At 54.7% G+C, this 25,751-nt stretch overlaps 10 protein-coding genes across 10 annotated transcripts; 4 read left to right on the top strand and 6 right to left on the bottom strand.

The window, feature by feature from the left end:
• The first annotated feature begins 435 nt into the window (after positions 1 to 435).
• Positions 436 to 5,788, top strand: TRIREDRAFT_122846 (uncharacterized protein). Its single transcript, XM_006967132.1, has 7 exons — positions 436 to 1,407; positions 1,474 to 2,157; positions 2,229 to 2,599; positions 2,860 to 2,957; positions 3,014 to 5,038; positions 5,110 to 5,185; positions 5,259 to 5,788. Exons 1-7 carry the CDS (start codon positions 663 to 665, stop codon positions 5,493 to 5,495), a joined length of 4,236 nt encoding a protein of 1,411 aa, XP_006967194.1. The 5' UTR covers positions 436 to 662; the 3' UTR covers positions 5,496 to 5,788.
• Positions 5,789 to 5,867: 79 nt separating this feature from the next.
• On the bottom strand, positions 5,868 to 9,056 carry TRIREDRAFT_109431 (uncharacterized protein; the record flags this gene model as incomplete). Its single annotated transcript, XM_006967218.1, has 1 exon — positions 5,868 to 9,056. The coding sequence occupies one exon, from the start codon at positions 9,054 to 9,056 to the stop codon at positions 5,868 to 5,870; it is 3,189 nt and encodes a 1,062-aa protein (XP_006967280.1).
• Positions 9,057 to 11,089: 2,033 nt separating this feature from the next.
• TRIREDRAFT_109432 (uncharacterized protein) lies at positions 11,090 to 11,624 on the top strand (the record flags this gene model as incomplete). The annotated part of the gene is made up of 3 exons (XM_006967133.1): positions 11,090 to 11,115; positions 11,206 to 11,477; positions 11,539 to 11,624. The coding sequence occupies 3 exons, from the start codon at positions 11,090 to 11,092 to the stop codon at positions 11,622 to 11,624; spliced, it is 384 nt and encodes a 127-aa protein (XP_006967195.1).
• Positions 11,625 to 12,365: 741 nt separating this feature from the next.
• TRIREDRAFT_22821 (uncharacterized protein) lies at positions 12,366 to 13,667 on the bottom strand. Its single transcript, XM_006967098.1, has 3 exons — positions 13,621 to 13,667; positions 12,704 to 13,534; positions 12,366 to 12,560 (listed from the first exon to the last, which is right to left on the bottom strand). The coding sequence occupies exons 1-3, from the start codon at positions 13,658 to 13,660 to the stop codon at positions 12,421 to 12,423; spliced, it is 1,011 nt and encodes a 336-aa protein (XP_006967160.1). The 5' UTR covers positions 13,661 to 13,667; the 3' UTR covers positions 12,366 to 12,420.
• A 342-nt stretch (positions 13,668 to 14,009) lies between these two features.
• On the top strand, positions 14,010 to 14,484 carry TRIREDRAFT_109435 (uncharacterized protein; the record flags this gene model as incomplete). Its single annotated transcript, XM_006967134.1, has 3 exons — positions 14,010 to 14,033; positions 14,140 to 14,318; positions 14,391 to 14,484. The coding sequence occupies 3 exons, from the start codon at positions 14,010 to 14,012 to the stop codon at positions 14,482 to 14,484; spliced, it is 297 nt and encodes a 98-aa protein (XP_006967196.1).
• Positions 14,485 to 15,151: 667 nt separating this feature from the next.
• Positions 15,152 to 15,663, bottom strand: TRIREDRAFT_65555 (uncharacterized protein; the record flags this gene model as incomplete). The annotated part of the gene is made up of 2 exons (XM_006967219.1): positions 15,152 to 15,314; positions 15,437 to 15,663. 2 exons carry the CDS (start codon positions 15,661 to 15,663, stop codon positions 15,152 to 15,154), a joined length of 390 nt encoding a protein of 129 aa, XP_006967281.1.
• Positions 15,664 to 16,127: 464 nt separating this feature from the next.
• Positions 16,128 to 16,763, top strand: TRIREDRAFT_109437 (uncharacterized protein; the record flags this gene model as incomplete). The annotated part of the gene is made up of 1 exon (XM_006967135.1): positions 16,128 to 16,763. A coding segment is annotated over one exon (636 nt), but the record flags the coding sequence as incomplete, so codon positions are not given.
• A 50-nt stretch (positions 16,764 to 16,813) lies between these two features.
• TRIREDRAFT_50104 (uncharacterized protein) lies at positions 16,814 to 18,379 on the bottom strand. Its single transcript, XM_006967220.1, has 2 exons — positions 18,144 to 18,379; positions 16,814 to 18,071 (listed from the first exon to the last, which is right to left on the bottom strand). Exons 1-2 carry the CDS (start codon positions 18,182 to 18,184, stop codon positions 17,078 to 17,080), a joined length of 1,035 nt encoding a protein of 344 aa, XP_006967282.1. The 5' UTR covers positions 18,185 to 18,379; the 3' UTR covers positions 16,814 to 17,077.
• Positions 18,380 to 21,036: 2,657 nt separating this feature from the next.
• On the bottom strand, positions 21,037 to 21,855 carry TRIREDRAFT_65588 (uncharacterized protein; the record flags this gene model as incomplete). Its single annotated transcript, XM_006967221.1, has 1 exon — positions 21,037 to 21,855. The coding sequence occupies one exon, from the start codon at positions 21,853 to 21,855 to the stop codon at positions 21,037 to 21,039; it is 819 nt and encodes a 272-aa protein (XP_006967283.1).
• Positions 21,856 to 22,985: 1,130 nt separating this feature from the next.
• On the bottom strand, positions 22,986 to 24,546 carry TRIREDRAFT_65547 (uncharacterized protein; the record flags this gene model as incomplete). The annotated part of the gene is made up of 4 exons (XM_006967222.1): positions 22,986 to 24,019; positions 24,109 to 24,257; positions 24,338 to 24,371; positions 24,471 to 24,546. 4 exons carry the CDS (start codon positions 24,544 to 24,546, stop codon positions 22,986 to 22,988), a joined length of 1,293 nt encoding a protein of 430 aa, XP_006967284.1.
• Between the last annotated feature and the right edge of the window lie 1,205 nt (positions 24,547 to 25,751).

Here is a 25,751-nt window from a genome sequence, read left to right on the forward strand (position 1 = left end):
GGGCATCAAGCGTTTATGCGTTCAGGTACCCGGCAGGTATCACACATCTCGCGAGTATACCTTAGTAGGTATATCATACATTCACATGCTCAGCTTCTGGTTGCTTCATGATAAGGTACGCAGATATTAGTACCTAATAAGGTAGTGACTCAAATGGAGATACTTGCCTGAGAGAGCATGTCAGCTATTGTTATATACCTTATAAGCACGTTCTATATAGATAACACGATGACATCTACTCATACAAGCCCCGAGGAGAAAAAACACAATGCAGCTATAGTGCCTAGTATATACCATAGTATTATTACTACTATTTCCTTACTCAGCTTTTTATCTACTATCCAATTATTCATTTCTTCTATTTTCTATTTCTTTCTGCAAGACTATACGTCTGTTGTTCAATTAGGTAGAAGGGTATGTTTACATGATATGCTGATAGTGCTTTGATGACCCCATCCAAAACATGTGTTTGTTGTTATCGGGTAGCTGATCAACCTGATACCATCACGCAAACGCAGCCAGCATCATACATAACATTTGCTGCGCTAGTGTTTGCCGCCTTATCTTAGCATCCTGCACTCTGTATGCCCCTGTCCTTCAACTGCCCACCTTGCTGATATCGGCCGTCCTTCATCGTCACCTTACAGTATCCGGGCCTCACCATGGCTGGCGCAAAGAAAAAGAAGAAGCCAGCAGCCAACCCGGCGCGAGGCTTCGCCACGACATCCGTTGCGTCTAAACCTCGCCTGGAGGTAGCAGAGCCGACAGGGTCTCAGCCTTCCTCGGGCGTCAACACTCCCAAGACTGCCCCTCCAGCAGCAGCATCGGATGGCCCCTCGTCGCAGTCGAAGCCCGCAGAGCAGAGTGGCGAGCATGCGGCCTCCAAGAAAGTCGAATTGAGCCCCGAGGAGTTTGAACGGCAGCTCGAGGAATCCGAGCTGCAGCTGTTCGTAGACAAGTACGCCCAAAAGGTCAAGCGAGATGCCCAGCGCCAATGCTTGCGGCTGGAGACTGATCGACGCCTGCTACGGAGCCAAGCCGAGAACCTTAACACACAAAAATGGCTGCCGCGGGAGTTGATGGATCATATCCTGGACCTCATCAAGGCCGAGAGCCGGTTCTATGCGTCCAGCCTCTCGTCCGAGAATGCTGGGCCTGGGAAGATGCCGTCTGAAGAAGACCTGGTGTCACGCATTTGGACGCTGCAGCAGACACTCACCAGCGCCGGCTTCTCTGCACACATTGTCGACAATGCTGTTCGACACATCTTGGACATTGCACCGAATATATCGCCGGCCCCTCGAGATTACATCTGGGGTCTGGAGGAAGCCCTCGAGTGGCTGGCTCGTGAATCTCCGCCGGACGAGCTGCCTTCGTACGGCAACAGGTCCAAGGCGGCCCCCAAAGGTCAGCTTCTCTGGAGTATTCGATCATGACCTTTCTCTAATTCCTTATATCCAGACGCTACCGAAGGAACATCTGCCCCGCCTTCTCGCACGAGCACCCCGAAGTTGACCTCGAATCAAGCCACTCGGAATGAGAAGAACAACGCGCCGAACCAACGGTCGAGCAAGACACGGTCCCATCCAAGTGCGACATTCAACGGCGACATCGAACCGGAGGATTTGATACCAGAATACGTTGCCACGAAGGCCAAGCTACTCGAGTTGAGCTACCTGGAAAAGACATCGAAAAACGCCAAGCAACAAAAGGAAGACGAATCGAATGCGGCATCGGTGGCTTATCTGGAATCCAAACTGAGGACAATAGAATCCGATGTTCTGTTCGACAAGTTCTTAGCAGAGCAACAGTGGAAGAAGGACAAGGTCGACCTGGAAAAGCAACTTGCTTTGGCTAGGAAGACGGCTGCCATTGACTCAAGCAGCCAGCCTCAGCCCGGAGATGCCACGCCCACGCCGGAAGCAGACGACGACATCACTGCTATAGCCGAGCAAATGGCAAAGGAACTCCTGGCTGAGAACAACGAGGACGAAGACATTACGGGCTTGTTCGAGTCACTTCCACAGAGCGAGGTCGACCCGACCACCGGAAAGATCCAGACCGTTGTCAACTCTGCCGACGGAGCACGGCTGGTTATTCGAGAGTTTGCCAAATGGACTGGTGTCAGCCCTAAACGCATCTTGGAGGAAGCCTGCCGTTCCAGGCAAGTCGAGACAATATACCCCCATGTCTCGGTTATGCGATTACACTACTAACAATGCTCAGAGACCCTTCTGTCAACATTACCTACACTGTCGTGTCCGAGGCCACATTCGCTAACCGCCACTCGGTGGTAATCGGGTGGTCAAAGCCGCAGGACACTGCCCATGTCGTGGCAAATGCGGATGTCGAAGCCGTGATTGAGTCCACCCGCTTCAGATTCACCATGACCAAGGTTGCTACCCCCGACTTGAAGCAATCGGAGGCTTACATCGCCACCGCAGCGCTGTTCCACATATTCAGCGGTAATCCCAAGGAAGAAAAGGTCAACCTCAGGCTTCCAAACGTCTGGCGAGATTTCTGGTCTGAGATGGCCGAAGCCAAGAAGGAGCACTTCGATGCGCAGGATCGCCAAGTCGTGAAGCAGATCAAGGCCCTTGTCCGCCAAAGGCAAGATCAGGAGCTTGAAGATGGTGTTGTGCTGCAGGGCGCGTTCCGGGGCCGCAACAACGCCAAGAGTACACCAGAAGCCACCGACTCGGGGCATACTGAGCGATCAAGGCACGTTGAAAGCGATGACAATCTGAAGAGGCTGTGGGCCGCAAGGTCGAGTAGGAAGAAGTATGAAGCCATGCTGGTATGCAACAAGCCCATTCCCAATTCTTGATTACAAGTGCGGTTTGTTGACCCATACCCCAGCAATATCGAGAACAACTTCCAATGTGGAAATTCAAAGACCATGTTCTGGATGCTGTAGATAAGAATCAGGTGATTATTATCTGCGGAGAGACTGGCTGGTAAGTTGTGAAGTGGTGTCCCTGACGACCGCGATCCTCAACTAACAGTGTGATAGTGGCAAAAGCACACAAGTACCGGCCTTTTTGCTGGAACACGAACTGTCACAAGGCAGACAGTGCAAGATCTTCTGCACAGAGCCTCGCCGTATTTCCGCCATCTCTCTGGCTCGTCGAGTAAGTGAAGAGTTGGGTGATGAAAAAGGCGATTTAGGAACCTCGAGGTCCCTTGTCGGCTATTCCATCCGCCTAGAGTCGAACACGTCCAAAGAAACGCGGCTTGTGTATGCTACGACGGGAATTGTCATGAGAATGCTTGAAGGCTCTAATGACCTTCAAGAAGTCACACATCTCGTCCTCGACGAGGTTCATGAACGCTCCATTGACAGTGACTTCCTCCTCATCGTCCTCAAACGCCTCCTGAAACGCCGCAAAGACTTAAAGGTCATTCTTATGTCTGCCACTGTTGACGCAGAGCGGTTTTCAGCGTACCTTGGCGGAGCGCCAGTGCTAAACGTTCCTGGCAGAACGTTCCCAGTCATGGTTCGCTACCTCGAGGATGCTGTTGAGCTCACTGGTTATGTCCCAAGCAACTCAGAAACCGATCGGATTGTCGACCTCGATGATGACACGGTCGAGCCCGAAGTGGACGGACTCAAAGCCGAGATGGTTCAGAGCCTTTCCGGTTACTCAAACAGAACCAAGGCTGTGCTCGCTCAAATGAACGAGTACCAGATCGACCACGACCTCATTGTCGAATTGATTGCTCGCATCGCGGTGGATGAATCACTACAGCAATATAGCAATGCAATCCTCGTCTTCCTACCCGGAATGGGAGACATTAGATCGCTGAATGATCTGCTCTTGGGAGACCCTCGATTTTCGGCTGGTTGGCTTGTCTACCCTCTGCACTCCACAATTGCCATGGAGGATCAGGAGGCCGCTTTCCTGCTGCCCCCTCAGGGCATGAGGAAGATTGTACTAGCGACGAATATTGCGGAGACTGGAATCACCATTCCAGACGTTACTTGCGTCATCGACACCGGCAAGCACCGGGAGATGCGTTTCGATGAAAAGAAGCAGCTTTCCCGGCTGATTGATACATTCATTTCGAGAGCGAACGCGAAGCAACGTAGGGGGCGTGCTGGCCGTGTGCAGAATGGGCTGTGCTTTCACATGTTCTCGCGGTATCGGCACGATACTCTGATGAGCGACCAGCAGACTCCGGAGATGCTGCGTCTCTCCTTGCAGGACTTGGCCATCCGTGTCAAGATTTGCAAGCTCGGCGGGATAGAAGAAACCCTGGGCGACGCTTTGGACCCCCCTTCGGCCAAGAATATACGCCGCGCTGTGGACGCACTCGTGGACGTGCGAGCTTTGACCGGCACCGAAGACCTCACGCCCCTTGGCTACCAGTTGGCGAGATTACCCTTGGATGTCTTCCTGGGGAAGCTCATCCTCCTGGGGACGATCTTCAAATGCCTGGACATGGCCATCACCGTTGCAGCCATTCTGTCTTCCAAGTCCCCCTTTTCTGCCCCCTTTGGACAACAAACGCAAGCAAACAATGCGAGAGCAGCATTTCGTCGTGCGGACTCGGATATACTCACAACCTACAATGCATATCTTGCGTGGAAGCGGGTATGCCAGGCGAATGGAGGTTTTGGAAAAGAATTCCAATTCTGCAGAAAGAATTACCTCAACCAGCAGACGCTTACCAATATTGAAGACCTGAAAGGACAGCTGCTGACGTCTTTGGCCGATTCCGGGTTTCTGTTACTGACAGAGGAGGAGCGGCGAGCGCTTCTGCGACTCCGTTTCTCCGCCGGCGGACGCGGCCGTCGACAACAGCAGTTTGTCGAGGTGCCTCAGCGGGTGAACCTCAACAGCGACAACGACATTGTTTCGACTTCCGTTATTGCATGGAGCTTTTACCCCAAGCTTCTTGTGAGGGATATTCCAGGCTCCAAGGGGCTCCGCAACATTGGCAACAACCAGTCCATCAGCCTTCATCCGACGTCTGTCAATCGGGGGCTGTTTGATGCGCGATGGCTGTCATACTACACCATCATGCAGACCAAATCGTGGGTTATCCCTTGGTTCCACCACAATGCCTCATTGTCGAAGCACTTTCTAAGACTGATTCTCAATCTAGGGTTTATCGTGCACATGAAACCACTGTGACAGAGCCTTTTGCCATAGCACTACTCTGCGGCGACGTACGCTGTGATGTAAGTCGACATTGATGGCTTCTTGGATATCAGTACTTGGAGTTTGGCATATCTAACATCGTTCCCTATTTAGCTATACTCGGGGGTGATAGTGCTGGATGGCAATCGAGGTCGTTTCGCCGTCCCGGATTGGAAGACGATGCTCGTCATCAAAGTCCTGCGCACACGACTGCGCGAATTGCTCACGAGGAGCTTCAAGCAGCCTGGCAAACTGCTCACCGCCCAACAGGAGAAGTGGTTTGATGTGTGGCAGCGCTTGTTTTCGCAGGACTTTAACCAAGACAGGACCGTCAACACCATCACTCTGTAAATGTTCGGCTTGAATATAGGTTGGGGGTTCTCTTTTTCTTCTTCTTTTTGTTTCGCCAGTCTTGCAAAGACCGGCCACGGAACATGGATATATACACAATAGGGAAATGCATCTGGGAGGCATTTGGGATAGGCACGTCCGCCTTCTGAGGGCGAAATGGGAAATCTCAGGGCACGAAAACCAAGGCAGTATTCGGATTGGACCTTGCCAAGACTTGATTGTTGTCCATCAAGCACCTAGAAATCACGACCACTACTTACGCATAGAATGTATTATATATATGTCCGTACATCAAAACTTTATTTCGAGACGAGCTGTAAATTGATGGAGGAAACATCTAAAAAAGGACGTGCGGTAACCGACAGTCTTCCTTTAGTCAGTCCTTGAGTTGTTATCCTCCGGTTTATCCTCCGGTTTTGAGCCTCTCAAAAACATCTCTTTGAAATCTGCATTGCTCTTGGGAGCTGGCTTTCCGTCTTCTCGCCCCTTTTCTTCTCCAGCCTTGGCATTCGACGCAGATGACGCCTTCGGGGCAACAAAGCCCAGTCCGCGCTTTGGACCCGGTCTTCCCAGCGTCGGCCGCCTCACATTGACCGACGTGGGCGTGAAGCCTTTGAGTGTGTTGCTCGGTGGCTTGTCCTTGTCCTGTGTCGTCGGATCCTGGCTGCGCGGGACAATGCGGTCTTGGACTCTCTCGGCTTTTGCGTGACGGAGATCATCGACGGACCCAATGTGCAACTTGTGGCCTTCAAACTCGAGGTTGTCTAGCTGTAGGCTTGCCCTGCCCGCCGCCGAGGAGTCTGCAAACTCAATCTTTGCGCCGCCATGCCCGGGCTGCAGGACGAGCTTGACGATGGGGCCAAAGGGCTCGACAAGCGCCCGCACTCGGGCATCGTTGACGGTGTCGGGCAGACCCATGAGGGCAATGGTGCGCGCGGCGATCTCGGCAGCCGAGGGCTTTGACGCCTTGTCGCCGTCGGCGTCCTCGGGCGCTTGCTGTGCCGGAGACGCGCGATCGTGTGCTATGATCTGAGCCGTGGGTTTCACGATGGAAGGCTTCGAGACCTCGACCTCAATGATTTGGTTCTGGAACTTGGCCTTGTTCAGTTCTGACGTAGCCTTTTCAGCTTCATCCTTGGTTCCAAAGACAACAAAGGCGAATCCCCGGCCCCTGCCATTGATGCTTCGGGGGATGTTGACTCTCTGTATTGTGCCATATTTGGAGAAAACGTCGCGGAGCTCGTCTTCACTCGTTGAGGGGTTTAGACCCGAAACATGGACTTCGCGGCCCTCGGCAACAGCACCCTCGCGATTCTTCTTGCGACTGGGGTCTGAGTACTTGACCATGAGCTTGTATCTGCCCTCGAGAAGAGTGCCGTCCCTGGCCACTGCCTTGGCAGACGCATCGCCATCGCGGAAAGAGATGTAGCAGAACCGGCGGTGCGAATTTACCTTGAGACTCGGCCATCGAACGCTCAAGATCTCTCCGCAATCCTGAAACAGCCGACGCATGTACTTTTCATCTGCCGCAGGGGGATAGTTGGTGACATAGATGGTCAAGTCATGCGCAGATCGCACATTGATTTGAGACTGCCCAAAGAACTTGCCGTCCCTGAGGAGTGCGGACTGGGCCTCTTCTGGGGTGCTGAACTCAATCAAGGCCGTCGACGATTGACCATCTTCTTCCCGGACAAGCGCTGTGATGTTATTTATGTGACCATACTCCTTGAAGTACTGGCGCAGTTTGGTCTGGGTGATCTCGGCGGGCAGGTTTGTGACGAGCACAGACGTGTTTTCTCTGTCTCTCCGTTGACTCGATGAAGCTTCGCGCGCTTCGTGATCGTTCTTTTGGCGCTTGTTGCTGGTATTGACGGGCTCCTGGGTGTCTGCTGGGTCGTCTCGTTTCCTCTTAGGCTGGCCAGGCGACGCCTCCCCTGACATGGGCTCGTCACGGCCCTCCGTCTGCGCGCCATAGAAGGCAGCATATGCGGCGGCCTTTTCCTCCTGCTCTCGAGCACGTCGCTTCGCAATGGCCGTCTCGGCCTTGTGCACAACATCTGCCGCTCTCCGCACAGAGTGCGATAGTTCGTAGTCGTTGCAATGCTGCATATACACCTCCAGCACCTTCTCGGGCCAGTCAATGGTCCGCCGGTTGACAGCGCGCTGGAGGACTGCGGTGGCGAGCGTGGGGATACGAAAGCTGGCGCCGCCAGAGGAGGGCGCGGGGCTGTTGCCCGTGTTGGTGGAAGAGAAGATGAGCATCTCCCACATATAGTAGCGGAACCAGAAGTCGTGGCTGTCTGCGTGAATTTGAGCCTTGGCGAGCTTGTTCCACTGCATCCTCGCCTCGTCGATTGCCCCCTTCTTCTCCGTCAGGTACTGGATGTAGATGCGTTCCAGTCGAAACTTGGGGTCGCCCTGAAAGTCTTTGCCGTAGAGCCTCTTGCCGACGACCTCGACGTCCTCGAGAGCCGCGCTCAGCCCTACATCAGCCACGTCGACAGCCTCGTCTCCCGCGTTCGCGTCCATGGCGGTGCGCTTGAGGAACCCACACCACGCCACATACATCTCAATCATGCTCTCCATGCCGTGCTTGTACAGCTGGTCTTCGCTCGTCGCGGCGTGTTTGATTGACTCCACTTCAGAAAAGTCCAATTTCGCCTCTTCCGCGCATAGAATTAACCTATTCCATAAGCGACCCGACCAGGGGCAATGTTGAACCGCCCTGCGGAGGGCATTGAGTAGATACTCAGGGGCTTTGGTGTCGGCGTATGAGGACGAAAGGAAGACTATGTGCTGGTGCCAAACGGACTCGTCGGATGCGAATACGCCGGTCAAGGCTCTGGCATAGAGTCCACAGCAGAGATTGAAATTGATGTCAGCCATGGGCTGGCCGCCGCGGGCATGTGATGTTTCCCACTCGAGATATTCTGCCATGACGGTCTTTTGGGCCTCTACATCATCTGCCCGAACTGCCTGTTGCAGCCTGAGCTCAAAGGGATCTCGCTCCGCCATGAGGCGCTTTGCTTCCTGGGACAGCGCGGTGATGTCCTTCATCAACTCCTCCCACGCGGCGCGATTGTATTCCGACAGGAAGCTCGAGAACATTTGCGACGTGTCGTCCCAGGTGAGATGGGGCGTGACGAGCCGATCGCGGAACAGGTGGGTGATGCGCTTAACACCCTCTGCAGTCTTGGTCTTCTCCAGCAGCTCCATCTCGAGCGATATCCAGCGGTTCCAGAGAACATGGCTGTCGCTGATGCGGTACTTGATGGCTTCGTAGCCCTGCTGCCAGAGGTCCAATGCGGAGCCAAAGGGAAACAGCTCGCGGCCCATCATCTGCTCCTCCTCGGACCATCCGGCGGCATCGGACTGGCTGTCCGCCCAGAGGGACCAGAAATAGTTGCAGTAGGCCAGCCATATTCGCAGGCTGCCAGGCTCGGCGCCGGCGGCGCGCTTGAAGAGTTCGACGGCATTGACGCGCTGCTCGAGATCGGAGGCGTTGCGGGTGGTTTCATCAAGGTAGGCCACCCAGCTGTCTTCGCCTACAGGATTAGCCATGGTCGTCGTCGTCTTCGGGGCTTCCGGTGCGGCATCACAGGGCCTGCGGCATTCAGCAGGAAGAGATGCGGCAGGGCGGAGGCCGATGGAAGGGGAAGGCGAGATTGGTGTATGGAGAGTGCAAGAAACAAAGGGCAGCGCTCGGGTGTCGACGGTGAGGATGGCCGCGACCTGGGGCTGATGGGATCTGCAAGCTGCAAAATGCTGGTGGTTGTTGTTTGTGCTACCAAAGTAAGAGTAGATAGGTACTTTTGCAGCTAGTACTAGGTAGCTTACCGCCTGATGTAATGCCGAGAGCTCAAGCCTGTACCTAAGGTACTTGTACCCATCTCAGCTGAGGCGCGCTACTACCAGTCAAGCAGCAGCAGCAGCCCTTAGATGTACGGGATACCGAGGGTACTTTCCGATCTTAACACGAGGTCAGGTCACGTAGATACCTGCTAAGTACAAGTAGTACTAGGGTAGTACTAGGTAGTCGTAGGGCTGCTGCTCTACCAAGCCGTGTGTCCCCTCGAGCAAAGCAACGACACCACAATGCTCCGTCTCATACAACCAACTCTTATCATTCAATATATTACTAGCATCTCTACTCGGTACTCGGTCTACCTTGCCTTGACTCGACTCCATAATAATTCCTCTCAAACAGTACTGCCGGCATCGATAATTTTCACCACTGCCGCGCTATTCCTGTTTCTGCCCTCGTTACAGACTGCCCAGGTACTACCAATGAGCCAGAAACGACTCATGATTCCATGTTTCAGATGGGCCCCCCTACTTGTATCCGGTACTTTGCAGAATGCAGCAGGTCCCTCAGCGGCTACGGAGCTGGATGCCCAGGGCACAGCAGCGCCGTTGGGGCGCGTTATTAGCGCTGGCCGGGTGCTCGCAGTGGGCCCTGGACCGGGATTGCATCCCTATCATTAATGATCTGGGCTCCGTAGATCAATTAAGGTCTGGCTGGTATTACCGCAGCGCAGCAGCCGGACAGCGTTCCATCCATTCCTTCCAGGGACTTGAAGCCTTCACTCCTCCATCGTGTCTTTCTGCAAGCGACTGCGATTCGGCCTCTTGTTCTTCTTCTTCTTCTCTTCTTCTTCGCTCTCTCTCTCTCTCTCTCGATTTCACTCTTTATCTGACGAGGTCTGCTTCATCCAGATCCAGACCACCCACGCTCCCTACGACTCTACCCGAGACTCTTCTCCTTCTATACGCTCCTTTGACTCCTCGTCGCTTCTCCCTTTTCAAGCCCCCTTCTGCGGCCATTCCATTCGCAGACCTCGACCATTCTCACTGATTCGCTCTCCCTTTCCCTGCGAGATCTGCATTCCACTCCTTTGGCGTCATTCTTTCTGCTCGCATCCTGCGCAGCCTCGTGCGAGTCCGTTTCCGATAGCTGTTTGACCGTGTGTGCTGGTAACGCTCGGTCGTCGACGCCTATCTTAGCCTTCCTACTTCCTAATTGCCCGTCGTTTCAACCTTCTTACACCGGAGCTTCGTGGCGTTGCAGCACAATAGCAATACAATAGAAAGAGCGATTTGAGAAGGAGAGATAGAGAAAAAAAATTCGGCGGCTCCAACCGGTCTTTCTGCTCATCCATTTCGCTCCAGCGGACGGGTTTCCTGTTTCACCACAACTGTTTCTAGCTCTTCGGCGTTTTCTTTTCTTTCTCCCTCTTCTTCTACTTCTTCTTCTTTTTTTTTTTTTCTTTTCTGGAGCCTTCAGAGCGTGCGAGAACAGCAACTGGGAAATTAGACATCTTTTCGACATGCGATCCCTTCTTCCGGCAGTGCTTGGCGCACTCAGTCTGTTTTACGTGGATGGTGTTGCCGCCCAGGATACACCGGCCTGTGTAGTAGGTCAATCCAGATGTTGACAAGGTTGAGCAGTTTCTGACCACTGACGTTACAACAGCCTACATGTACGGACCAAGTCAGAGGCCAATTTGCCCAGTACGGCTGTGTCAGTGCAGATGACGCTGCCTGTCTGTGTTCCAACGCCAACTTCGGGTTTGGCATTCGAGACTGCGGCCAGAATGGATGCGGTGCTACGGATGTCCAGGTCCAGGCTTTTCTAGCGGGATCCTTCTGCCAGGGTAAATCAGGGTCTAACCATACGGACGGAGCATCTCGTGTACTCATCTGCTGATAGGTCAACAATTGGCTTTCACGCCGACTGGAGTGCCGGCTGCCTCGACAGCGCCAGCAGCGGCAGAGACAAGCGCTCCGCCAGGCGAGACGACCCCGATCCCAACAGCGCCCCCGGCCACGACCACTTCGGCGCCGGAAACGGCTGTCCAGACTACGGTGCCACCGACCACGACCGAGCAGGGTGCCACCACAGCACCGGCTACCACTGCCACTCAGACCTCGGCTCCATCGACTACGGCCGCTCCCCCCTCGGGCACCACGAGCGCCGCCGTGGTACGCTTTCTCACGTCCCATGACCATGGAGCTGCAAGATCGCTAACGCTGGGTGACCTAGTCTTCCGAAACATCTCCGCCTGCCACCACCACGTCGGCAGACTCTTCCACCTCTGTCGCCTCTACCACATCTACTCCGACGGCTAGTGAAACGTCTGATGCAACTCCTGCGGCTGGTGGTTCAGGCTTGTCTCGCGGTGCGGCCATTGGAATCGGCCTGGGAGTCGCGGTTGCTGTCGTTGGAATCGGATTGGCTGCCGCGTTCTGGTTCTTGAAAAGCCGCGGCCGGACTCACGACTCGTTCGACATTTCTCAACCCCCTCCCAGTTCGGGGCACAGCCAGGGCGCGTTCGAAAAATACTCCAACGACATCGAGATGGTATCCAACCGCTATGAAGATATGGTACCTCGACAGCAGCCAAGAGCCATGGTGTAATCCGCAGATCGTGTCCTTGATAGTCCTCAGACGAACTAGCGATCTGTACTCTGGTAGTGGGATTAGCTCACAATTGAGGACCGAACCTTGATCCGATTGCCATGTGTTTCCGTTGCACGGGTTATGTCGATGATTCGAATGGAAAGGGCCCTAGGCGATGCCCTTTATGCCGAGTAACCCTCTATATGATGTAGTATTTGGCGGTTGGTACAGCAGTACGGTTGGGCGATGGGCCATCTCAAGCCAGGGCTGGATGTGTGTTCCCGAGCAGTCTTTCTTTCCACGTACGGGATTTTGCGAAAGGGAACCTCGAGTTACATGACGCGGGGAGCCAAAGCTGATGATAGGAGTCTATCCAGTTGCCCGAGTGTGCTGTTTCTTTTCATTGTACATACTATATTGATACAGGTACATGCTCATTGTCATGCCGGCTCTAAATTGCTGGGTCAAGTTTCGAAAGAATGGTTTGCTACCAAGCTTCACTCGGACCGCAACGTCTCCTTGTCTCTACCACGAGTAATAGGGCCTCTGGCCATGCACCTTGCGATTCGGTAAATGGACCCAGGGGCCCTTCTGTGCCTCCTTGGCTTTCAACTCTTCGTATTCTCGGATTCTGGTCTTCTCCTCTTTCAGGATGACTGTGAAGCCTAGAATGATACACCCGCGGAGAGGGCACAGGTCAGCAAATCTGATCAAAATGAGAGAAGGGAGGGGCCAATGAAGGGCCGCCGTGAATCGATTGCGACAGCATCTTGAGAGAAAGGTACGAGGGGTCGCGAATATGTCTTACTGGTGCTTGGAGGCTGGATGACGCCCATTCTCCCTCGGCCCTTGTAGTCGATCTCCTTTCCACGCCAGGGTCCTCGCCCAACCCACGACTGTGCCACGTAGAGGCGAGTCGGGTCTGCAATCTCGATCCACTTGCCGTCCTTGTCCTGTACTTTTCGAGGCTTGTCGAAGACGTCGCCGTTGACCTTGCCAAGGCCCATGCCGCGCTGGACGACGGCCAAGTCGCGGGCCTCCTCCAGGTGGTACTTGACCTCGGCGGCAAACTTCTTCTTGGACCACTTCATCTGCTGGATGGCCTCGTCGACGGGCTTGCCGGCGATTTGTCGCGCCAGCATGACCAGCTTCTTGACGCTGGTGGGGAAGAAGTCGCTCTTGTGGAGGAGCTCTCGCTCCGTCATCTTGATCCTCTCCTCCTTCGTCAGCTCTCCGTTCCGGCGCACCGACTGGATGACCTTTTTCCGCTGCCACCGGATCCGACTCCGGACATCTGGATCGACCACCATGGCCAGGCTCTCCTTGGTCCGGACTTCTGAAGGCTCCTGGGCGGCGGGCGCGTCGTCGGCCGGCTTGGCGGCCTCAATCTCCTCCTGGAAGATGTTGTCCTCGACTCCTCCCCGCATATTCCTCTGCAGGAACTGTTGTCGCTTCTTGGGATCGTCGAGTTCGGAGGCGACTGGGACCTGGCCCTTGTCGCCAGAGTCTTTGGAGCTAGAGTTGCCCCATCCTTTGAAGACGTTGATGGACCACTTGTGACGGCGCTGGGAGACTGCGCAGGGGCTTCGGGACGTAACGCATTGCGTCGGCGCCAACAATGAGGCTGATGAGGACGGGCCTGTGTGCAATTGGAGATTTCGGTCAGCCCAAGCGAAACACGGGTAGAGTATACGGCGATCGAGGTTTCCCAAGACATTGATTTACCTGGAAGCACCAGCCGCCGAGAGGCCAGCCGTAGACTCATTGATGCGACGATGCAGTAGCAAGCTGACTTGACCTCAACTTGCTGGTCTACAGCCCATTGAAGAGGAACCGGAATATGCGATCCGACCCAATCTTTTTCCTGCTTCAACTAACAAAAGTAATGCTACTAGCACAATCTCACGAAACGGGCTTCTTTTTCGCATACCCGAGAATCCGCCGATAGCCATCATCGTGCCATCACGTGATACACCTTTAGCGGGATTAACATCAGACCATACACTTGCTCGATCCATGCCGAGATTCTCCATTTTCGCTATTCCAAGTCCCCATCAGACAGCACAACGACTCTCGCAGCTTCAAACACAGCTTCTTAAAGCTCCTCACTCACGATGGCTATTGCACCGATCACTGGCGTACGTCCGACACTCGACCAATGGCGCGGAATCGCACGGCATCTTCCTCGGCCGGTCCCGCCATGAAGCTTTTGGCCCAGGACGCAAGCTGACAACAGAATTGCAGATGCTGCGACGACAGCTTATCCTCGACCTCGGCGTCGGTCTTGGTAAATACCGAACCTCCCTCCAGTTGCCCGCAAAGTTTTGGCGCTGCTTCGACACTGGGAATCATCATCTTTGCTTGTTCCCTTTGGCTTACATCGCAAATACAGGAGCTGGTTTCGTCATGGCCAACTGGTACTGGTACGGACTCGACAACCACAACCACCCGAACTCCAAACCTCGCAAGGGAAGACTTGTCTAACAACGACATAGGTACGGCTACCACATGCCCCGAACCAATAGCCGAGACGCCTACTACGCCAAGAAGGAGGCCGAGCGAGCCGCCGCGCAGTCACAGGCACAGTAAAGGAGGGTCATTCTACTTAGACACCGGCAGACGGAGAAGGAATGCGACACGAGCAATTGCTCGTCGAATAGAGGTTGGATTGACGGGGGGCCAATAGTCCGTCCATGGCTGCAGGAGCATGGCTGCCCTGTAGGGGGAAAACATCGGATATCACGGGAAGATGAGTGGCAGCTAGGCGAACCTCTGCTTAGACTTATTGAGTCTCGGGGCAATTCGACTGTATTACTATTTTACTTGCCGCACGGCGTTCAACTTTCGTGCGGATGCTCTTTCCTAGTGAGAGGAGGTATGCCGAGGGGTCGGGGTTCCTTTTTGGTGTGCTTTGAGTCCGTCTCAAGCAAAGCTGGTTCTTCGTAGTCCCAGGTGTAGTCGAGACGTTTGCCGCCAAAAGGACGTAGTCTCGGGAGCTCTGCGAGGGTAATGTTCGCGCATCTATCTGTAAAGGGAGCTCGGCTCGGCTCACTGGAGCTAAAGGCGACCCTGACATAAGGAGTCGAAGTGAGCATGTGAGACGGATTCCCGAGAGCCAACGACATGCTCCGCCATGTCTCGTCTTGATCATGTCTCGCCTAATGATCCTGAAGGTTAAACACTCCAGAGACGAGTCGCAGAAGTAGGGTGCCGATGCTTCCAGCTTGCTCATCATTGCCAAGGTGCTGCCGGATCATCACGGCGCTGCCTCGTCGGCATCGTGCCAGCTCGACGACCACTGGTGCGGCTTCGGCGGCTCTTTCGCCCCGGTGCCCTCCGAGCTGCTGCCGTCCGCTCGCGTCCTCTCCCCTTCCCAAGCCGTCGTCTCTACAGTAAACACGCCCTTTTTGTCCTTACACCTGCATCATCAACTGTTAGTCGATCTGTGTGGTGGCAGATTACATAGCAAAAGCAAGCCAGTGTGAAGCCATCCCTCGCCTGGTGGGGTTCCCTCCCTCCCAAATTCTTTTGCTCTACACACCTTCGAAACAGCCGGTCAACAGCAAAGCACCGCACGGGACTCTCGCGCGTCAGTGGCCGCTGCACCTCGCACTTGTACTGCAGCATCCGGAAGAGCTCGCACGCCGAGAGATCGATCCTGCGCGACACGGCGCCCGCGTCGTCGAGCTTCCGGCGGCGGCCAGAGGCATCCTGCTGGATCCGAAGAGGCAGCTCCGAGGCGGGGAATGAGCGGCACGGAGGCGTCATTCTTTTGGATCTGCCAATTGGGGGGGTTTTATTTGGTGAGAGGGGAACAACGATGGAGGCGGCGATGGGGGGACAGCTGCTCAAGGCTGTTGAGGAGGCAAGATTGGATGAGGTAAGTTTTGGAGTGAAGATTGTTGTGTCGCTGGCGCTGTTTCTAGCTATGGCTTTAAGGCGCGAAATGCCGGGACCGCGCTGGCCGACGGTTTGAGCCTCAAGGCACAGAAACCCCGACAGCAAATGCGACAGCTCTCTCAGGACTTCGGAGTGCTTTCTTATATGATGATCAAGGCAACTAAAGACCAGTATGAGATTTCCGAAAGGGAGATCCAGCGGAGAGGCCAGAGTCAAACCTCCGTCCATGACCCTCACCCTTGATAAAACACCACTTCTCTTGATGTGCCTCTTATGACGTGTTATCGACTCTCCACCGAGTACCAAATACTAATCTCTGTCAATGTCATCAGATTCTCGATAGCTTCCGCGCCTCACTGGCTCTCGAAAAGACTCCAGCAAGCGGAACTGGCAGCGGGCGAGTCAAGCGCACGCACCTGGATGAACTCGACCAGCTCGCTGCCCGACAATTTCGGGCTACCCAAGCTCCCACAATCGCCCTCTCTGGCCGCAGCCTTCCGCTGATATACAAGGTGATATCGACTCTCGTCTCGTCGCCCCATTCCATGGCGCTGTTCGTCCTCGACCTTGAGGGTCGCTTCGATGCCACTCGCCTCACATGCGCCGACGATGATTTGCAGCATGTCTACGTCCAGCAGCCGCCGTGCGACGAAATTTCCAGCACCAGCGTGGAAGCTATGCGCTCATACATCTCAGAAGCCGAGCACTTCATGATCTACGACCAATCATCTGCGGCGTCCCTCTCCCGCGAGTTCTGGGGCACGATTGTGTTGGGCGGACTGGGAGCGGGCGACCTGGTTGCTGCATGGAAAGGCTGGCTTCACGTGGAACGTGAACACGTCCCAGAGTATTCTACCAGAATCACCTTGGAAGAAGCCTTTGAGAGACGTCCTGAGAGACAGGAAGTCGTCGACCGTACTGGCTGGGCTGCAACCTCGCAGTGGGGGAGATATGTGTTTCTCGAATGATTCATTTTCACGGCGGAACATTGTGATATCAGAGTAAGTTAATCATAAACAAAGACGACCTATCTAGTCAAGTGTCTAACATCCTGTTCGATGCAGTAGAATCTAAAAGCGCGATGGATCGCTTGGGGGTATATGAAAGGGGACATCAGCTTCGCCGATGACAACGAAGGTGTGTTGGAAGAGAAGAAAAGAATTGAAGGAAGAACAAAACAAAATCACTCATGCTCCTTCTGAGTGCGTCAAAAACTCCAGGTACTCCGTCACATAATGCCCTTTCCAAAACAATATCCAGTATCGGCAGGCAATCAAACGCTTCATACAGAAACGAGCATATCATCATCCGCGATCGTCGGGTTGGTCTCAGCACCACCACATTCCGACTGACCCAGAACATCGCGCTTGAGCGACGAGACCACCTTCTTGCGCATCTCGCGCTGGATACCGTGGTGCACAGCATCGAGCACGGTGTCGACAGTCGCACGCGGCTTGTGTGCCGGCTCCGTGCCGTCCTGGTACACGCCTGTCTTGACCAAGATGCTGTACCAGTCGTTGTCGGCGACCTGGTTGATGGCGTTGGTGCCCTGGATGTCGCTCTCGGGCGTGTCGCCGACAAAGTACACCGTCTGCGGGGGCCCGGAGATGCCGTGCTCAGTGCTTCGCCACGACTGCATCAGCCGCTCGGCGAACTCAAAGGTCGAGACCTGGGGCTTGCCAAAGGCGTGCGTGTGAAGCTTGCCCTTGCCATCTGTCAGATCGCGGAAGGTGGTCTCGAACATGCGCCGGAGTGCCCCCATGCCGAGCCGTACGTGCTCGTGGGCCGCCGACCAGACGACGTCGTTGTGGGAGAAGTAGAAAGGGGGGCCCTCGTCAAAGGTCTCGCTGCGGGTCCCGAGCCGGCCTTGCTTTGACATGGCCACGTCCAGCATGATCTGGATGTCGCCTGCCCAGTCCCGGGAGTCGGCAAAGACAAAGACGGCATCGATGACGACGTCGTCAAAGTTGCGCTCGCGCGAGTTGGCCAGCTCCTCGGGCGTCAGCTTGCGGAACGGCGTGGTGGCCGCGTTGTGCTTGATGATGTCTCCGGGGGTCACGACGTCCTTGAAGCCGTAGCCCTCGGCAACGAGACGGCACTTCTCGCCTTCGCCGCCAATGACCAGGACCGTGTTGTACTTGTCGGCCATTTCCCTCATGGGCGTGTGTCCGCAGATGAACTGGCCGGGCTTGATCTCACGCTGGAGTTGGCGGGATAGATCTTGGCAGCGCTCTTCCTCGGTCTTGCCGCCGCCGTTGGTAAGGAAGATGTGAGGGCTAAGAAAGCATGCGTTAGAGAGATGCTCGCTAGATGAGGTGATGAGGTAATACAAAGAACGGTGGACTTACATCTTCATGCCATATTCATTCTCGCCATCAAGAACTTTCATGGCCTCGATAGCCTCGGGGATGGGGCGGCCGCCTCGGACGAGCACGCCGTCGATATCAAACGCAAAGACAAAAGAATCGGCAATGACCGAAGAGTCGAGGGGTGAGATGGGGGTAGGGATGCTAGAGATGCTGTCTCTGGAACTGCCTGATGATGCCAGCTCAGGGGAGCTAGGCAACGACTCTGACTCTGCTACCCTCACGTCAAGGTCCTTCTTGACCTGTGAGACGTGCTGGTAGAACTCGGTCTGCTGCTCCTTGCTGAGAGTGGCCATGATGATGGACGAATATGTTATATCCCTTGTCGTGGTAATCTTGGTGTGTGGTAGCCCAGTGCTCTCACCAGGGTGTAAGAGGAAGTGGTGGGGAATCGACAAGGACGAAGAGAGATGTGTAAAGTCGGAAGAGGTCCCTGTAGATGCAATGATTCTACCGTCAAGAACGGTGGGAGAGGTATAGGTCTTTATAGATCTCGCCGTCTCGAGCTTCCCAGCTTCGATCCCACACCCCCCTGAGTGAACCCAACACTTGGCTGAGCTCCTCCTCTCTCCACGCGGGTTCCACACCGGGCGACGCTGGAGCACTTCGAGTCATCTTCCTTGCCTGATTTCTCCAGGTTTTTGCGTTGGCGATCCTAAACTTTGACAAACAGCATGTTGACAAGTTCTCCAGTTGTTTTGTTATCCACCGCCCGGTTCCACCTCCGTGAAACCCGCGGGCTGAGATAATGGGCAATCGGTGACGGTGTTGTGGAGAACGGGCCGGTAAGCCACTACGTAGGTCGGAGCCAGGCTGAGGAGGCTGAGAAGATACCTATATTCCATGTGAAATGTGATATACGCCAAGGTACCTTGCTTATCTGCTTGCCTGCTTGCGTACCTAAGGTAGTACCTACTTGACCAGTGAAGGCTACCTAACCCAGGATCTGGAAGCTCTCGCCCGTGATGGCGGGTGGCGCCTCTTTGCTTGCTTGCATTGCCATTGGCGAGAGCTTGCAGATGAGACTGCATGTAGGGTCGTGTAGCCTTCAGGTGGCTCTTACACGAAGACGTCATACTCAGCTCACAATTGTGACGACTGCACAATGTACATGTCCCCAAGGCACATGTAGCCTATCACAGAAGAAGCGTCGACGAAGATATAAGGTACATGCATTATCACGGTAAGCAACACATGGCACTCAGGTATCTTGCTACGAATACCTTATCTCCTGGATGTATGTAAGGCAGGGAAACGGCCGACTCCCGTGGTCCCGTCGCGCGGATCTTTGCCCTGCACGTCGGGGCAACATCGACATGGGTGGCAAACGCCATATGAATGCAGGAAAGAAGAAGCAGCTGCCAAAGCCCTGCCTCCAACCAGCGCCTCCGCCTTGCTTTTGCGGCCAAGCAGGCAGGGGGAAATCCCCATTGATGTGACCAGCCAGCGGCATTTTTTTTTTCTGCTTCCAAGCAAAAGGCGCGAATGATAATGGACGAGCTGATAACGGCCGTTGCGTGAAACAGCTGGCCCGAAAAAGCTCCCTCTGATGGAGGGTGAGGTGGATGACGATCTCTCGAGAATCTGAGGAAAAAAAGCGCCGCGGCCCCTGGGCTCGTGGTACTTGTAAACTGTTGTGGTGTGTGAGAAGGGGCATCCTATTGGCTTGCAACGGGAAGAAGGGAACTTGAGATTTGAGAAGAAGTAAGAAAAGGATGGGCGGAATGGGAGCTCAAAAGACTGATCAGCTGTTTCCGCGCCGTGAGATTGCTACACATCACTAGGAGAAGCGCAGATCTGAGCGATATCTACATCGGCAAATAGGTACAGGATGGCGAGATGTTGGTTGCCCTCGTCGCCGCCCTCTTGACCCTGCATGTTGCAACAAGGCGCCACACGGAATGTGTGTCCCTTGCTCGGATCCCGAAAAAAAGGGATCGCCATGGCACTTTCTGGATACGTGCATTGTTGGTAGACCGCCTTTGAGTTTGGGCTGATGAGATGTGAGAAGACGCCTTGGAGGACGGAGGAGATACCTGGCACATGTCAAACACTACATACCTACTCATGCTAGGTACTTGTAGTATACTAACAACAGACGAGGAGGGAAGGAAGTCATCCAAGGCTGGGCGGTTCCACCCGTGACGTCAAGCCCGATCCACCCGAGAGGGTCAACCCCGGACCCGGAACGGGGCAAGCGGATCCTCCCCGGAAACCATCGGACAAGGGAGGAACCTCTCCATCAAATAAGCAGCAGAGATGCCAGAGGCTAAACAGAATCCACGACTCATCCGTCAATGAGCAGAAAAGCTTCCCTGCACCTGCTTGTTCTTGGTCTTAATAGTATCTAACCGCCAAGCCCTGTGTCGTTACGGTGGCTTGTCACAAGTCTTTCAGGGGCCGACAGGGGAGAATGAGAAGGAGGAGGGGAAGGACGACGGTAAGAGGGCGGATTGTGGGCGCGAAGACAACACCAAGGCGAGGCGAGCTCCATAATGACATACGGCTACATGTATGTTGGTGATAGTCTCTGTCTTTATTATTCCCTGTTGCGCGCTTTTTCTAATCCCTTGATGCAGGGACCCTTTTTCATCCCAAGTCCTTGCCGGGCTGATGCAAAACGTAAAAGTACCCGCCGCCGCCGTTGTTTTACATACATGTGCGTTGAGCCGATGAATCAACTGCGTCCAAGTAGACGCGCTAGATGCGCTTCGAACCCCATCATGACGCTGCCAGTGACATGTCGTGGTCTCTTCTTGGCCGTGAAAGTTGAAACACTTGCTGCGTATTCATGGATAACCCACCATCATCAGCTCGCTTCGAAAGACAACAAGAAAAAAAAACAGCGCATGCAACAACTAAGTACTAATTCATTCTACTGCAGATTGACAAACAGCCCGCCATCCACCAGCAGCTGAGCCCCCGTCACATAGCCGCTCAGCTCCTCGCAGGCCAAGAAGATGGCCGGCCCCGCCAGATCCGCAGGCTCGCCCGTCCGCCCGAGCGGTATCCGGCCCTCCATGTAGCGCCGCTTGGCGTCGTCGGCCAGGTCCTCGTCGTTGAGCTGCGTGCGGATGGTGCCCGGCAGCAGCGCGTTGCAGCGGATGCCGTACTTGCCCAGCGCCACGGCCGTGCTCTGCATCAGGCTCAGCACGCCCGCCTTGGTCGGCGTGTAGTGCGTCTGCAGGCCGCCGCCCACCAGCGCCGAGATGGACGACATGCCGATGATGCTGCCCCCCGTTGGCGTCTGGTGCAGCGCCATCTGCCGGGCGGCCGCCTGCGTCACGTAAAAGGCGCCGTCGACGTTGGTCCGGAACGTCAGCTCCAGCAGGTCTGGCGACAGCGTCAGGAAGTCGGCAAAGGTGCAGACTCCCGCGTTGGAGACGCAAATGTCGAGGCGCCGTGCCGGCCCGGAGTGCTCGACGGCCCTGGCCACCAGCTTGGCTGCGGTTTCAACCTCGCGAACGTCTCCGGCCTCGTGAGCGAGACGGCCGGCGGCTGGGTCCTCGGCCAGGATGGCGTTGGCTTCGGCTATCAGCGAGTCCAGGTGCGCCTGGTCCTTTTCCAGGCCGAGGTGGTTGACAACGACGCTGCATCCTTGGCGCAGATAGCCGAGGCAGATGGCCCGTCCGATGCCAGTTGTACCCCCCGTGATGATGGCGGTCTTGCCTGCCAGGAGCCCCTTGAGCGGCATGGTAGTTGTGGCGTTGTCGAGTCCGCCTTTTGATCACAGAAGAGTGGAATAGGTCTCACTTCTGGATAGACGTGGAATCTGTGCGATTGCCAAATGTGTCCGAGCAATTGACACGACCTAGAGGCCTCTGTATCAATCTTGAAGCCAGAGCGTAGGCTGTTAGTGAAACCGTTTTGCCGTCGATCTCTGTAACAGTTCACCATGCGGGGAAGAAGGCGTTGAGGGGCATTAGAGACGCTGCCAAGGTTCAAGGAAGCGTGCCGTAGAATTAGTCGTCTCTCGATATATCCAGCGACAATCGTTTGGCTGCCGTTCCGTCCTTCAGCTATGCCACTGATGTTGTCGCGAAGCCATCTCAACAGCTCTATAAATGCGGCAACGCCTCCGTGAGATGCCATTCAACCACCGGCAGAACTCCGTCCGAGCCCTCGGGGGCTTCTAGGGCGAGAAAGCCCCCTTGGCCCCATCGCACCGTTTTCGACTTGACCCACAAAACGGTAGAAACGGCGAACTGCTATTTGAAGTCACCTCTGAATCTTTGACGGCGAGTCAGATGCCCCTTTCTGGGACCACCGTAAAATATTGGTCAACCCCGTCTCCACGATCTTGGGCCCCCCCCTGGATCTTGGGGAGTCGACGCAACACGCCGCTTGCCAGGGCACCCGCAAGCCGGTGGAGTCACGATGCCTCTCTGAAATCGGTTTCCCCAGAGTCTTCCCCAGCTTTTAGCACATGGTTATCTTTTATGGAGTCGTGTACATATCCCGTAGCTTTGATCATGGCCACTACGATATGTCAGATTCTTCAAAGAACGCCTTCATCATGAACGATGCTAGGATTAAGCCCCGGTTCATGACGATGCCATACAAGAATGGCAAGCCTTACCGTGTTGTGCTATCATTATTATATGCCGTGTTCACCTGCTGAATGTAATCTTGAATGGGTATTATGCATACAGGTATGTAGAAAAAATACTTTATTGTCCTTGATTGGTAAGCTCGCTTGAAAACCATCGCTTGACAATGCAAGCTCTACAGCCCCGGCTCAATGGCTTATATATCAACTACACTCGATGGTGCGACCCATTACAGTCTCGCATAAACAGTTAGACATCATCGATCCAATAATGCTCACGCTGTCTCGCCGTTGGCTGGTTTGCCTTGACCGTTCTGGGATGGCGGCGCCGGCTGCTGTACAGGCGGAGGGCTGAGGAGGTAGTTGGAAGGAATGAGCTTGAAGCGGGCGGCACTGTTGATCGTCAACCCAAATCCAGGCTTATCCAAATCGCTCGTCAGGAGATAGCCCTTGGTCGGAATGGGCTCGTCGACGAACAGGTCGCCAAAGACGGGCAACACGCTCTTGCCGTCGGGCGAGTTGGCGAGGTACTCCTGGAACGGCGTGTTGGGCTGCGAAATGACAAAGTGGTAGCTGTAGGGGCCGCTGGCGTGCGGAACAACGGGGATGTCGTATGCGGCCGCCATGGCTGCGACCTTGAGCAGCTCCGTCATGCCGCCCAGCCACATGACGTCGGGCTGGATGATGTCGAGGTTGCGGCCTTCAAGAAGCTTGCGGAAGCCATAGCGAGAGTACTCGTGCTCGCCCGTCGTAAACTTGACCGTCGGGTGCGCGCGCTTGATCTGCTCGAAGCCGTCCGTGTCGTCGGGAGACAAGCACTCTTCCCACCAGTTGATGTTGAACTCGGCGCACGCCTTGACCAGCTCAATCGTATAAGAGACGTTGAGGCTCATGTAGCAGTCCACCATGATGGGGAAGTTTGGCCCAACGGACTCGCGATGCTTCCGCAAAAATTCGACGTTCTTCCGAAGCCCCTCATGGCCCTCCTCTGGACAGAAAGGAAGCGGCACTTTGGCACCCCAGAAGCCCATTTCCCTGGCTGCTGTCGGCTCGGGCCCGGTACAGTAAAAGTTGAGGCGTTCCTTGGTGGCTCCGCCAATGAGTCGATAGACAGGCTCGTTCCTGACCTTGCCCAGCAAGTCCCAGAGGGCCAGGTCAATGACAGAGATGACGGCAATGGGAAGCCCCTTGCGGCCGTAGAACATGGAAGCCCGGTACATCTGCTCAAAGAGCAGGTTCGTATTTCGCGGATCAGCCCCTACTAAGAAGCGCTCAAAATGCTGGTGGACCAGCCAGCAAGCAGGAGGGCCTAGGGGTAGAAAGAAATTCGTCAGTACGACGAGCCCGCATGACGGTGATGCTGATTGATTCAGATCGCTGTATATCACGGGATCTCACCTCCGAACCCAGTTGCAAAACCGACAGTCCCGTCAGATGCCTCTATCTCCACGAGAAAGGAACCGAGGACGTTGATGCCCCAGCTGGTACGTGACTTGCGGTACTGCGCCCATTGCGAGCACGGCGTAGAGATGTCACTGTCGATGAGCCTGGAGAAGGGAGAATAAGCGATTAGCCCTCGTTGTTCAAAGTTGTCATACTCAGTCTGTGTAAGTGACTCCCCACGTACCAGTGACCTCCTTTCACATTATGGTAATCACCACCTGTTCCACGCTGTTAGCATATATGAATGAAACATGGTTCAGGAATCAATATGAAACAAAACTATCAACAAACGGCCACAAGCAGTTGTCAATACATACCGGAGCCCACGCCGCCGATGACGTAGGATCGCACGGCTTTGATTGTGGGAAATTGCCGGACCGACGAGCTGTGCATGATGAGTGGTGACTGGTTGGAGTTGGCAGAGGAAGGAGCAGCATGCAGCAGCTGCAACAACAGGAGAAGGCTGAGATATAATAGTAGAAGGATTCGATGTGTAGAGATTAGAGATTGGGGTCTGCCAGCGACGTCCGGAGATGGAGATGCGGGTGACGGTGTGCAAATCGACGTGTGGGGGGGCTGCTGGTGTTGACGAGAATCGGGCTGAGATGACCCGAGGCCGCCTTGGTGAGGAGTGACTACCTATGTCTGTCTGGGAAGATGACAAAGGCGATAGTCTGCATGGGCCTTCCTGACGATTATGCTGTGAGGGATCATGCCTTGATTGAGAGCTGAGCAGCTTTAAAGTCTCATGATTGTAGCATCTTATCACAGTTGGGTCCCTGGGGGTGCATCTACTAGGTCGATGAAGTCGTAGTGATGGAGAGTGAGTAGGTACTAGAAAGGTGGGATTACATAGGGACAGTGAGACATGGTTGTGATTTCCACAGTCCACAACGTTGAGTCTCCCGAGGCCTTCAAAATACTGATTCGAACGCGAAAATAGCAGTACATATTACATGTTATTTGCTAGGTTTCAATTCAAATGGGAGCTCTTGGCCACCATCTCAGTGTTGAGTCCCGAACCTACGGGATCCATCTGCTGCCATCTGCTGCGCCCTATATAGGCCCTCTCTACGGTTGACTGGATTTCCTCAGCGGTAGAGATGAATAGGTCCATATGAGAGTATAGTCTCAAACTGAATGCTTCTACAATTTCCGTCTGCAGCATCATTTACAGCTGAGAGAACCTGGCAGCAGACACTGGAACGTAGGTAGCCTTTTATAGCCTTCTATAATTTTGTGGTGTCATCGTATGCACAGACACCAGAAACGAGTACCTACCTTACCTTACTTGTTACTTGGTAGTAGCACAAATCCCCATTTCCCGCCTCCAAACCCTCTCCGCCTCCTCCTCACTTACCTAGGTATCCAAGGTATCACTTCTTCGATTTCCCTCCCCCCTCCCCCGGCTCATCAATCTCACATCTGCAAGCTCCACACTGTGGGTTCCGCGGCACAAGCAGGTCAAACCGCCCGGCTCTCGTCGCCAATGAGCGCCAGTTCTGGCCAGCCTCTCAGAGGAACCCGCGGCCTGGCAGCTCCGTCTCTCGCGAACCAGGACAACCACCAGCTCCGCATCGTCGGCCTCTGCTATCATT

Source organism: Trichoderma reesei (assembly GCF_000167675.1).
Source record: "Trichoderma reesei QM6a unplaced genomic scaffold TRIREscaffold_16, whole genome shotgun sequence".
NCBI lineage: Eukaryota > Fungi > Ascomycota > Sordariomycetes > Hypocreales > Hypocreaceae > Trichoderma > Trichoderma reesei.

Coding starts and splice junctions, on each gene's coding strand:
- TRIREDRAFT_122846 (XM_006967132.1), top strand. CDS start 663: ATGGCTGGCGCAAAGAAAAAGAAGAAGCCAGCAGCCAACCCGGCGCGA. Junction 1,408..1,473: donor GTCCAAGGCGGCCCCCAAAG/GTCAGCTTCTCT, acceptor ACGCTACCGAAG/GAACATCTGCCCCGCCTTCT. Junction 5,039..5,109: donor ACCATCATGCAGACCAAATC/GTGGGTTATCCC, acceptor TTCTCAATCTAG/GGTTTATCGTGCACATGAAA.
- TRIREDRAFT_50104 (XM_006967220.1), bottom strand. CDS start 18,184: ATGAAAGTTCTTGATGGCGAGAATGAATATGGCATGAAGAT. Junction 18,072..18,143: donor AATGAATATGGCATGAAGAT/GTAAGTCCACCG, acceptor ATGCTTTCTTAG/CCCTCACATCTTCCTTACCA.
- TRIREDRAFT_22821 (XM_006967098.1), bottom strand. CDS start 13,660: ATGAGTCTACGGCTGGCCTCTCGGCGGCTGGTGCTTCCAG. Junction 13,535..13,620: donor TCGGCGGCTGGTGCTTCCAG/GTAAATCAATGT, acceptor AATTGCACACAG/GCCCGTCCTCATCAGCCTCA. Junction 12,561..12,703: donor CATCCAGCCTCCAAGCACCA/GTAAGACATATT, acceptor GTATCATTCTAG/GCTTCACAGTCATCCTGAAA.